Raw genomic sequence first — 13777 nt, forward strand, 5'->3', positions numbered from 1 at the left:
ACACACTTTGAAAGTCGTTGACCAACGATGGTCACCGACTTGACAAAAGTGATCCGCTCGAAAGTGCCCAATGTAATGTGTAAACGATGTGGAATTGGAGCAAACTGGAGTGGGCGAGTCATCTACAGGTACGACAACACAATTAAACAAATATGGATAGAGATTTTTGCATTTCCGTCTTCTGTAACTTCTTTCGACATCTATCCAACATATTAGCCCAACGCATGATACATTTCTGGAATCCTCAAGAGGGTTCCTAATCACACAGACAAAAAACACACTGCCCTATCCCATCTGGACAAGAGGATTACCTATGTAAAAATGCTGTTCGTTGACTGTAGCTCAGCATTCAACACCATAGTACCCTCCAAGCTCATCATTAAGCTTGAGGCCCTGGGTCTGAACCCCGCCCTGAGCAAGTGGGTCCTGGACTTCCTGACGGGCTGCACCCAGGTGGTAAAGGTAGGAAACAACCCCTCAGCTTCGCTAATCCTCAAAGACCCACAAAGACTTCAGGGAACAACAGAGGGAGCACCCCCCTATCCACATCGACGGGACAGCAATGAAGAATGTAGAACGCTTCAATTTCCTCGGCATACACATCACTGACAATCTGAAATGGTCCACCCACACAGACAGTGTGGTGAAGAAGGCGCAACAGCACCTCTTCAACCTCAGGAGGCTGATGAAATTTGACTTGGCACCTAAAACTTTTACAGATGCACAATTGAGAGCATCATGTCAGACTGATGTCTTGAGATGATGCTTCAATATATCCACATAATTTTCCTGCATCATGATGCCATCTATTTTGTGAAGTGCACCAGTCCCTCCTGCATCAAAGCACCCCCACAACATGATGCCGCCACCCCCGTGCTTCAAGGTTGGGATGGTGTTCTTCGGCTTGCAAGCATCCCCCTTTTTCCACCAAACACAACGATGGTCATGATGGCCAAACAGTTCTATTTTTGTTTCATCAGACCAGAGGACATTTCTCCAAAAAGTACAATCTTTGTCCCCATGTGCAGTTGCAAACCGTGGTCTGGCTTTTTTATGGCGGGTTTGGAGCAGTGGCTTCTTCCTTGCTGAGCGGCCTTTCAGGTTATGTCGATATAGGACTCGTTTTACTGTGGATATAGATACTTTTGTACCTGTTTCCTTCAGCATCTTCACAAGGTCCTTTGCTGTTGTTCTGGGATTGATTTGCACTTTTCGCACCAATGTACGTTCATCTCTAGGAGACAGAACAGGTTTCCTTCCTGCGTGGTCCCATGGTGTTTATACTTGCGTACTATTATTTGTACAGATGAACATGGTACCTTCAGGCATTTGGAAATTGCTCCCAAGGATGAACTGAGGTCTTGGCTGATTTCTTTTGATTTTTCCATGATGTCAAGCAAAGAGGCACTGAGTTTGAAGGTTGGCCTTGAAATACATCCACAGGTCCACCTCCAATTGACTCAAATTGTGTCAATTAGCCTATCAGAAGCTTCTAAAGCCATGACATCATTTTCTGGAATTTTCCAAGCTGTTTAAAGGCACAGTCAACTTAGTGTATGTAAACTTCTGACCCACTTGAATTGTGATACAGTGAGTTATAAGTGAAATAATCTGTCTGTAAACAATTGTTGGAAAAATTACTTGTGTCATGCACAAAGTAGATGTCTTAACCGACTTGCCAAAACTATAGTTTGTTAACAAGAGATTTGTGGAGTGGTTGAAAACAAGTTTTAATGACTCCAACCTAAGTGTATGTAAACTTCAGACTTCAACTGTATATACTGTATTCTATTCTACTGTATCTTAGTCTACGCCGCTCTGACACTGCTCATCCATATATTTATATATTCTTAATTACATTCCTTTACTTAGATTTGTATGTATTGTGTGTATTGTTGTGAAATTATTAGATATTACTTGTTAGATATTACTGCACTGTTGGAGCTAGAAACACAAGCATTTCGCTACGCACGCAATAACATCTGCTAAACACGTGCATGTGACCAATAAAATTGGATTTGATTTGCCTAACTGCATGGGGTCTCTAATGTAAACTGGATCTCATTCCTCCATTTGGAAAGCCTATAAGATTGTCCCACTTTAGCTACTCAATGCTGTCCTAATTTAGCTAGCTATGGTTGGTAAAGCGGGACAAAAAAAAAGATTTACTGAATTGAAACATAATATTGCCAACTTTTTTTTATGTGTTTTGATGCACCAGTATAGTATACACATTCACATCAGAATTTGGCAATCTTAATTCTTTTTGACAGATTTCCAGCCTTAACATCAAAACAGGAAAAAGCCATGTCACTGATTTTAAGAAATCCTCTTTTATATGCACTTCAATACCGAAGGGACTTTTTGTAGCAGGTTAGGAGAATTTAAGCAGCATGTTAGAATAATTAACTTAGCAGGTTAGAAGACTGAGGTTAAGGTTAGCAAAAGAGTTACGGTTAAGGAAAATACTCTCCTAACCTGCTACTAAAATCACTTTGTATGGAAATGATGTGAAAAGAGTGTGGGTGCGTTCGAGCAGATCACTTTTGTCAAGTATGGAGATAAAAATTGTCCGATTTGCGCCTACATGTCTACTGCATGAACTTTACAAAAATCATGTGGTCAAAGGTCATGAGGTTTTGACTGCAGTTACTCTTCACCAACAGCTATCGCCTGCATTGTGGGTGACTCTATTGTCAACCAATCATTGGGGTGCTTTTGTTTGACCCACGCCAACGTGACCAAAGAGATGACTGAAACAGGAACCAATTTTGCAGCGATTCATTCAGTGGAATGAACCTAATATTTAAGTCTCTCCCTCACTAATTGATTGTACAACGTACACACCAGAGGAAGCTGGCGGGAGGTGCTATAGGAGGGCGTGCTCATTGTAATGGCTGGAATGGTCTAAAGTTGGTTGTATTAGCCGCGTTCATTTGTTAGTTGGAACTAGGAAACTCTAAAATGTCCGACTGGTTGAATGCAGGACGGTACGTGTATAACTACAACCATTTAGCATGTCGGAAATGTCAAAGTTTCTAGTTCCGACTAGAATGTGAATGCGACATTAGGCCTACCATTCAAACGCCCTGTGTCCCCCATGATTTTACAATGTGCTCCCTGTTGGGTTTACGCCGAGTTCACGTGCTAGTTGGAACTAGGAAACTCGGAGATGTCCAATTTGCCAATTGGTTGAACGTGGCACGTGTATAACTACAACCATTTCTAGCTGAAATTCCGGAGTTTCTATTTCCGACTACTGCGTGAACGCGGCATTAGAACAATATTTTTGATTCTCTTGTCAGAATAAGAAATAAACGCATCAGGATTAAGATGTGCCAGTTTATATGATGTCCCACTTTCCGAATTCACTCTGCGTTTTCTTTACCATGATTTTTTCTTGCACAACCAATTAATAGTGTTACCATGTTGGGTTGGTAGGCTTCAAATGTTGCCATTTGGAATGTTCATATCCTATGGGTAGATGGAAAATCGAAATGATCGGGAATAACCTGCAAGTTTCAACGTGAGGCTGGAGTTTCACCCCACCCCCTTTCAAGGAACGCCATTTTGTTGACGTTTCATCCACCTCAAACGAGTCTTCCACCAACAAAATGATAGTAGGCTACTGTGCCCTTTCAACTAATCGCATAGGTTTTCAATTACATAGTTTAATCCCGTTATAATTTATATGGATTTCAAAACTGATCAACCCCTGCTAACACTTGACAGTACATGGACACACTGCCATGTCACAGACGTGCGATGCGGGATCCTTGGGACGTCCATACCCCGCCATTAAAGTTGAAATGTAAAATGGTTAACCTAAGGGTTAAGGTTAGGTAAGGGTTGTACGTAGTGTTAGGGTTGTAGGTAGTGTAAGGGTAGGGGTTAAGGTTAGGGTTTCCCACCATTTTCAATAGGTCATATCTAGATGGGACACAGTTTTTGTCAAATTTAAGTCAAACGTAGATTTTTATTTTATTTTAGCTAACCCTCACCCTTTTCCTAAATGTAACCTAATTTTCCTAACCGGTTACGTTAATTCGCCTAGCCTGCTGCGTAAATTATCCTAAACCGAAAAGACAAAACCCTTTCAACCTGCGGCTCCCTGGATGGCGAATGACGTCATCAAGCCATCTTTGTTCTCCTTACCCAAGCGTCTGTTTATTACTTGTTCATTACAGTAGTGACACAGAGGAGACCAGCGGTAGCTGAGTTATTATACAAATACATTGGCGAGGTGCGGCATAAAATAAGCGCACGAACTGAGAAAAAGTGAACATTTACAACGGGGGCATAAAATCAACTTGGTGGTAATTATTATCACTCCCTCCTATTGAAAACGCCAGAAGAGTGAATCGACTGAGAGGGAGCGAGAGGGAAAAAGAGCGCTGAAGGCAACCCACTCAACAGCCACTTATTAGGCAAATACATTCCAGTCGGACTTGCGTAGCCTGCATTAATAAACCACCATAAGAAATGTGAGTATCACACTGTTGCCTCTGTGTGACGTTTATTTTCTTTGTGTGCCTGTTGTTATGTCTAGGCCTATGTGTATTTATTTATCCGTGGTCGGTGGGTAGCAGAATGCAAGCCTATTTGTTGTTCAGAAATGATTTTCGAAAGGAAATTAAATGAACCATTGTCTCCAAGGCATATAGGCCTATTGCATTTTAATCGTGCGTCAGGGTTAAAGAACCCTATAATTACAGGATAATTGTGTTGATATACTGTTGGATGTTTATTTATGAACATTTACTGACAATACACATAGGCTAAATAGCATCCAACATTCGCCTATAGTCTATTCCATAGGCGTCGAATAACGGTTAGGCGACTCTTTGGTGGTTGGCCCCTGTTGTCAGCCACATTTCTTTACGAAATATTCAGTCATGTTGGCTAGTTATGATGAGTTGGTTATATTTATTCAAATTTAAAATATATATGTTCTTATCATTGAAATTGGACACGCACGCCTTTTCTCCGGATTTGACTGGTTTGATTTGAATGGGTTGACGTCCGTGTATTCGCCTGAATATCCATTTGAAAATTGAAATTGGAATTGAAAGTAGAAACCTACAAATATTTAATTTGCTTATTTGAACGTATGCATTGGTTTCTGCCACAGATGAGTGTATAGGCCTACGGCTAAATATACACGTATCATAGGCTAAGCAACTTGGACCTAATAACACATGTTCTTCCCTTCAACATGTTGAACATCTTATTAGAGAAGCAACAAATCCATATTATCTTGGATGTAATGGATGTAGTAGGGTAGACTATTATTAGCCATATTGTGGGCTACGTGATATTACTAACCGACTGTGGGGGTGGGGGTAACTGACGCTCATATCTGTCGATGGTCAAGCAAGGACGGGCAATTAAATGTAGCCTATTTAATTTGATGATTCAAGGGTACACCGGGGATGTGGCTGTTTCCGCTCCTTTCCTTGAAAAGCTATACCATGTTCCGTCGTCTGAGGTTGTTTTTGTTTAGCGACTGCTAGGCTACAGGAGGCAGGTGTTTCACTGCCAGGGAAGATGGCCGTGGCATTCTTTTCTCTGTCGATTCGTGCATACAAACAAGCTGCTGAAACAGACAGCATCTCATTGAGGCCAGGCAACAAATGTTAGCGTTACATCGTCAACATGCTGTTGATAAACGGATGTAGCCATATACATTTGTATCCTATTTCTCACTGTAATGCCCGCGATAAACTGGCGGTGTCATTGATTTTAGACGAAATTGAGGACCACCCTCACCCTTTCAACAAATATGAAACCCCCTTTAATAAAATAAAAAGCTAAATGCATTAGGGAAATTTTGGGAACCACGCAAAGCCGGTGCCAGCACTGGACAGCGCTGCCTGTCGCTGTCTTCCCCAACAGTGCTGAAACAGACTTGCAGACTAGAGTCCACTGTTTTTGTGGCTATGGTGTGTATGCGCGCTGTCTCGTGCGTGAGAGACGATTTGTAAATGCTTCATCAGAATGTTTATGGCAATCGGCCATATACAGCCCAATAAAGCAGGGAAGAAAGACGTGATTAATGTTGTCGCCTATTAATAACAAAAGGCCGATCGTGGTGTCTGTATAATAATTAAGAAGAGCATGCGAGCTGTTTTCAAAGGGAATAAGACCATTTTACTGGCCAATGTCTTGACAAGGGACATTTTTTTCCACCGTGTTGGTGGAGGACGTTGCGAGTGTGAAGTGGGCCTTGCGCTGGGTTCCCCCCAGACTGCTGTCGACACTCCATTACTCTTATTTGAAAGCCTACACAATCCATTTCGTCGTGCCCTTTGAATATGTTCCCCGTCACTGTGCACACACACACAATCCGCCCTCTTCTTTTATCTGAGGCCCCGAGAAAACAATGTGGGGAATGATGTACAACACACACTAGGGGAGTTGCCAATAACGTCCTCGTCCATCGTTCATCTCGCGTTTGCTCGCTGCACAATGACGATGGCCTCTTCCGCAGGGAAGGTGAAAGAGTCTGGGTAGGATTTGGCCTCTAAAAATGTAATTGTTGTAATCGACATGAGAAAGAACACTACCGTCCTAAACATCAACATAATGGAGGCTCCCAGTAGAACACACACGATTTGGGTAGCATAATGATTCATGTGGCAAGATGACTCAACCCATCAAATTAGTGTTTCCAGACAGCGCTTGCTTTGGACTGACAAATGCAAATGAAAACGTGAGTGTACAGAAGGATTTGTAGCCACATGGGGATTAGCTCTGTGTGTCACGGCCTGTGACCTTTATACAGAGTTTTGTCTCACTCTGCTGGAGGAAGTGGGTCACTACAGGCAGGAGGCAACCTCAAGATGTAGTTGAGAAACGAGATTGAAAGCGGTTCATGGTCGATGCTGTGCATTATTTACAACCCACTTATCCTTAAGTTGTGAACCTATGATAGTACTATAATGAAAAGGCTACAGACACTTAAAATGAAATACCAAGTTAAGCTTGATACTCACTCTCACATACAGTATGTAGGCTAAAGATATGATGAACACTAGTACATCACTAAAGCCTGAATCCATTTATAGTACGTGAACTATAAATGGGGGTGCAGTTACAGTTACATGACTATTGCTCTACATGGGTGCTGGAAATACTGGAGGGACACAATACACTCCATTACCACACTAAGACACAAAAGGATTTCTCCTCATTGATATACGTATGTTACTCCATGGTCCACGCAGTGAGTTGCTAACACAGCGCAGCTCCGTGGTCCACACAGTGAGTTGCTAACACAGCTCAGCTCCATGGTCCACACAGTGAGTTGCTAACACAGCTCAGCTCCATGGTCCACACAGTGAGTTGCTAACACAGCTCAGCTCCGTGGTCCACACAGTGAGTTGCTAACACAGCTCAGCTCCGTGGTCCACACAGTGAGTTGCTAACACAGCTCAGCTCCGTGGTCCACACAGTGAGTTACTAACACAGCTCAGCTCCGTGGTCCACACAGTGAGTTACTAACACAGCTCAGCTCCGTGGTCCACACAGTGAGTTACTAACACAGCTCAGCTCCGTGGTCCACACAGTGAGTTACTAACACAGCTCAGCTCCGTGGTCCACACAGTGAGTTACTAACACAGCTCAGCTCCATGGTCCACACAGTGAGTTACTAACACAGCTCAGCTCCATAGTCCACACAGTGAGTTACTAACACAAATTCAGCAGGACTAACAGAGCAATGAGGGCATGCAAAGGAAGGACTACCCGGCATACTTTCCAGTAGAAAAAGGACTACCCGGTAGGCTTTCCAGTAGAAAAAGGACTACCCGGTAGGCTATCCAGTGGAAAAAGGACTACACTGTAGGCTTTCCAGTAGAAAAAGGACTACCCGGTAGGCTTTCCAGTAGAAAAAGGACTACCCGGTAGGCTTTCCAGTAGAAAAAGGACTACCCGGTAGGCTTTCCAGTGGAAAAAGGACTACCCGGTAGGCTTTCCAGTGCCTTTACATACACTGCTCAAAAAAATAAAGGGAACACTTAAACAACACAGTGTAACTCCAAGTCAATCACACTTCTGTGAAATCAAACTGTCCACTTAGGAAGCAACACTGATTGACAATAAATTTCACATGCTGTTGTGTAAATGGAATAGACAACAGGTGGAAATTATAGGCAATTAGCAAGACACCCCCAATAAAGGAGTGGTTCTGCAGGTGGTGACCACAGACCACTTCTCAGTTCCTATGCTTCCTGGCTGATGTTTGGGTCACTTTTGAATGCTGGCGGTGCTTTCACTCTAGTGGTAGCATGAGACGGAGTCTACAACCCACACAAGTGGCTCAGGTAGTGCAGCTCATCCAGGATGGCACATCAATGCGAGCTGTGGCAAGAAGGTTTGCTGTGTCTGTCAGCGTAGTGTCCAGAGCATGGAGGCGCTACCAGGAGACAGGCCAGTACATCAGGAGACGTGGAGGAGGCCGTAGGAGGGCAACAACCCAGCAGCAGGACCACTACCTCCGCCTTTGTGCAAGAAGGAGCAGAAGGAGCACTGCCAGAGCCCTGCAAAATGACCTCCAGCAGGCCACAAATGTGCATGTGTCTGCTCAAACGACCAGAAACAGACTCCATGAGGGTGGTATGAGGGCCCGACGTCCACAGGTGGGGGTTGTGCTTACAGCCCAACACCGTGCAGGACGTTTGGCATTTGCCAGAGAACACCAAGATTGGCAAATTCGCCACTGGCGCCCTGTGCTCTTCACAGATGAAAGCAGGTTCACACTGAGCACATGTGACAGTCTGGAGACGCCGTGGAGAACGTTCTGCTGCCTGCAACATCCTCCAGCATGACCGGTTTGGAGGTGGGTCAGGCATGGTGTGGGGTGGCATTTCTTTGGGGGGCCGCACAGCCCTCCATGGGCTTGCCAGAGGTAGCCTGACTGCCATTAGTTACCGAGATGAGATCCTCAGACCCCTTGTGAGACCATATGCTGGTGCGGTTGGCCCTGGGTTCCTCCTAATGCAAGACAATGCTAGACCTCATGTGGCTGGAGTGTGTCAGCAGTTCCTGCAAGAGGAAGGCATTGATGCTATGGACTGGCCCGCCCGTTCCCCAGACCTGAATCCAATTGAGCACATCTGGGACATCATGTCTCGCTCCATCCACCAATGCCACGTTGCACCACAGACTGTCCAGGAGTTGGCGGATGCTTTAGTCCAGGTCTGGGAGGAGATCCCTCAGGAGACCATCCGCCACCTCATCAGGAGCATGCCCAGGCGTTGTAGGGAGGTCATACAGGCACGTGGAGGCCACACACACTACTGAGCCTCATTTTGACTTGTTTTAAGGACATTACATCAAAGTTGGATCAGCCTGTAGTGTGGTTTTCCACTTTAATTTTGAGTGTGAATCCAAATCCAGACCTCCATGGGTTGATAAATTTGATTTCCATTGATAATTTTTGTGTGATTTTGTTGTCAGCACATTCAACTATGTAAAGAAAAAAGTATTTAATAAGAATAGTTCATTCATTCAGATCTAGGATGTGTTATTTTAGTGTTCCCTTTATTTTTTTGAGCAGTGTATTTTCAACAACTAGGCCTAATGGTAGATTAATCTAGCCTATAGTCAAGGTTTAGAAAAAAGAACAAATGCATTGAGATCGTAATGGAAATAAAGATACCACATTCAGATAGTTTGATGAGAAAGAATGAGTTACTGTACTCAGTTGTAGATGGTCAAAATAGATGGTCAGAATAGATTGATAGGACCAGACATGTAGTAATTGCTTCAGGACTTTTGATTGTCGTCCATTAGTTTCCCCTTAGCACAGCCCTAACAATGCCCAGCTGAGGGTTGTAGGATAGGATGTTGTCTGTCAGATAGTATATGCAGAATATATGGGTTGTGGTCATCTTGACGTTTTCTTGAGGAGGATGCAGTTAGGACAGATAGCTTTTATTTGTATTTTTCTTGTCTTGTAAAACATTTTATTTTTGGCGTTATTTAGAGCATAATTTATCAATTTATTCAGCTTTTTATTCAGCTTTCAGATGTAGATGCCTTCTTGGGACATAGAATGTGATGGTTTGAATTCATTCAGAACAACTTTGAATGTGCTTTAGTAGTGTGTGTTATGGATACAGTTGGAAAGGGCCGGAAGCAAAGCGGATACGCATAATTGTATTTCATGCTTGGTGTATCCTTTTATCCAGGCCCTTTTAATTCAGTATTTGTAAACCATTCAGTCTGTTGTTGAGGCTCATTAAAGAGAGATATTCTGCCTCCTTTTCCAATCATTCAGTTATCATGAAGCTGTTGACTTGATCCAAACCTATAACGTTGAGATTCTACCTCAGTGAGTACTGTGACGGTGGATAATTCCAATCAGCCATGATTTGATAGTAACTCGTCTTTACTTCTATGTACCAAAGGGACAGGTTGGCCTATTTAGTAGATGCGTGCATTACTACACGGTCATTCATACGTCATTGAAGGTGAATAAACTGACGAGTTGTGTTTGATTGACAGGTCTGCCCCAGCTGCCGCCGGCGCCCCCGCAGATGGAGCGGCGCCCCCTCCAAACCTCACCAGCAACCGCCGTCTGCAACAGACACAGGCTCAGGTGGATGAGGTGAGGAACATGCAGACACATTCACCTTGCATTACACACATACTGACCCACAGAAATATCAGAACCTTCTTCACACGCTGTGAATAGTCACAAGCCAACATGGACTGGATGAATGCATGTCCAACACACTTAGGTCAACAATCAATACATTGTGTAAATATACTGTGGAGATAACACACAGCCACTCAGTCTGAGTTGATTGAGGGATTTAACCTGTCCCTGTTTTCGGCCTGTGTGTCTGCCCTCCCCAGGTGGTGGATATCATGCGTGTAAACGTGGATAAGGTTCTGGAGCGTGATCAGAAACTGTCAGAGCTGGATGATCGGGCCGATGCCTTGCAGGCTGGAGCCTCACAGTTCGAGACCAGTGCTGCAAAACTCAAGAACAAGTACTGGTGGAAGAACGCCAAGGTAAGGGCTACATTGAGATAGATAAAGATGTACTTTGGTCCACATTTATTCATGATAAAGGCTTTCAAGACGAATGTTAGCACATAAATTATAGCTCATGATTTACCGCATGTCCCATCCTCCCTGTTTTACTACCTCTCCATGTCCAACTTCATTTTGCTGGACACCAGGAAGAGTAGCTGCTGCCTTGGCAGCAGCCAATGGGGTTCCATAATACATTCAAAAATACAAAAATCTGCTTCCTCTAGATGATGATTATCCTGGGGCTGATATGTGCGATTGTCCTCATCGTCATCATTGGTAAGGGTCACACCCACACTCTCCCTGCCGTGGCAGTTTGAATTAAGATATACTCTGTGCTTCGGTATTAGTCTTTTTTCTCACCATCCCTTTCTCTCTCTCTTTCTCTCTCTCTGTTTTTCTCTCTCTCTAGTCTACTTCAGCACCTAAGATGAGTGGCTCCTACCCCAGTCTGCACTCGAGACTGCCCGCTTCCTTGCAACAGAAAACCCTTCAAATCAACAACAAAAATTATCCACTGATGATGAATTAATTAAATTGCTCCCCAAATAGTCTCAATATGACCCTGCCCAGAAACCCCTGAACCCTCTCAGCCCCCGCTTCCACCGCCTCACCTCTGGACCCCTGTCAATATTCGTCCTGTGAGTCTGTGGCACTGCCTTCTTTGTAAATACTTCCTGCTTTTCTAATCCGTCATTCATACTCAGAACCCAATACTTGTTGTGATTGTTACCGATGACAACGACAGAAAAGAAAATGATGACCCTGGCGATAATTGTTATATACCAGATATGAAATATATATATAGTTCTTTGTAGAATTTTATTCTGATATAATGTTTTTGTAGGTTGTGTGTGGGTGTGCGTTTTGTATTTTTTAATTTTTGTATTAATTTTACTTATGCTTCAGATTTGAACTACTGCCTATTAATCAGAGTGTGTATATCTTGCACGTTCTCTCTCACTGTCTCTGCCTGTCTCTGGCTTTCTCTGTCTTGCTCTGTCTCCCACAGAGTATAGGTGCATCTTTGCACAGTGGAGTTAGTCTTCTTTAACCGAGGTACTTAATCAATATTCCCATCCTGTTCTCCATCTTTTGCTTCTCTCTCTCTTTTTCTCTTTCTCTCTCCTACACCCTTTAGCCATACTGTCTCTTTAGAATCCTTTCATCCTTCTCTTTCTTTCTGTCTCTCTGCCTGTTTCTCTTTTCCCAACCATGTACCTTCTCTCTATTAACTGCCAATGGAATTGGACCAATGTCTGTAGATGTTTTTTATTTGACTTATTTCGTGTCTTATTTCGAGAACATTCCTCCATTGCTGTCTAGTAAAAATGCTGTCAGTGTAGCACATGTATGTGTAAGTATCTTTAAAAAAAAATATATGAAGTGACCATAATTATTATCGCCGATATCAATCTAACAAGCCAGAGTTGGAAAAATAACAATATTGATATAAAAAAAATGAGGGCTTGCTATTTTTTGTTTGGTGGATCAGGATTTTAACCTGTTTCATTTTTTCATTTCAGCAACATAACATTGCATAAAGTTGCTGTGACAATACACCAATCCTACAGAGATGTCATTACTAACAAATACCTAAAAAGGATACTTACACTAAGGGATCAAAAATGCGGACACAGTAAAGCCTTAGTCTCTGATCAAAACTGATCACATTGATGATTTTTACGGTCAAAATATTCCCATACACTCTTTATTTTGTGTAGGGGGAGAGGCTGACTGAAAAGGGGGAGGCGGTGTGAAATGCACAAAGAACCTTGTTTTTGATGGCGCTGTCTGGCTGGTCAACAGCATGACCGGCCGAGAGAGAACCTCATGCAGCAAAACCTCACCTATTGATGAGCACATACACAGACAACTCAGCCTTATTTGAAAGTGAAGGTACAAGTATAAAGATGGATGAAGCAACTGGCATGGACATACAGTAGTAGAAAATGATGATCTAGAGAAAGGGACTAACTTGGCCCATGGGGGCCAGCTTCGTTGACGGATTAAGAGTTGCTGTATACCTTAAGTGAACTTTCCAAGAAACGTCATGAAAAGCAGTCATAGTATACACACAAGCTAGAGTGAGCTTTTGCTAGTGCACTGGTTCTCTCTCTATCTTTCTTACATTTTCTCCCTAGTTACTGCCTTTTTCTTTTTTAAACATAGTAATAGTGTATATTTTATATAGTATATTTGTGTGTTTGTTTGAAGCAGATAGGTAAAGAGGAGACTGAACTCAATCAGGACTTCACTAACTGCTATGAGCAGTGAGCTCCTCTCTACCTCTGTGTGTTGTGTGTATACGTGTCTTTTTGCGGTTCAGCTCTATAAGTTAAACACTGCCAAGCAACTAGGGAGAAGCTTTTATTTTCTGCCATTTTCTCATTGGTGCCCTTACTGATTTGTTCTTAGTGGATTGCTCTTGCATGGTCACCTCTTGTCCCATGCCCCTGTATAGGCCTACCTGTTTCTAGTGCTATCTGTTTCTAGCATAGGAGGTTGGTGGCACCTTAATTAGGGAGGACGGGCTCGTGGTAATGCCTGGAGCGGAATGATTGGAACGGTATCAAGTACATCAAACACATGGTTTGATGCCATACCATTCGCACCGTTCCAGACATTATTATGAGCCGTCCTCCCCTCAGCAGCTTCCGCTGGTTTCTAGTGCTATCTATCTGCCAGCTCTGTTAGTCTACCTTATGAGTAGTAGCAGAAAGACTACTGGACC

General features: G+C 43.2%; 1 protein-coding gene across 1 annotated transcript; it reads left to right on the forward strand.

Annotated features, from left to right (window-relative positions):
* The first annotated feature begins 4180 nt into the window (after window positions 1-4180).
* On the forward strand, window positions 4181-12887 carry LOC139537144 (vesicle-associated membrane protein 2). Its single transcript, XM_071338099.1, has 5 exons — window positions 4181-4484; window positions 10510-10612; window positions 10864-11022; window positions 11271-11322; window positions 11456-12887. Coding segments are annotated over exons 1-5 (333 nt in total). The 5' UTR covers window positions 4181-4482; the 3' UTR covers window positions 11473-12887.
* The last annotated feature ends 890 nt before the right edge of the window (window positions 12888-13777 follow it).

The sequence above is a fragment of the Salvelinus alpinus genome, chromosome 13, assembly GCF_045679555.1.
Source record: "Salvelinus alpinus chromosome 13, SLU_Salpinus.1, whole genome shotgun sequence".
NCBI lineage: Eukaryota > Metazoa > Chordata > Actinopteri > Salmoniformes > Salmonidae > Salvelinus > Salvelinus alpinus.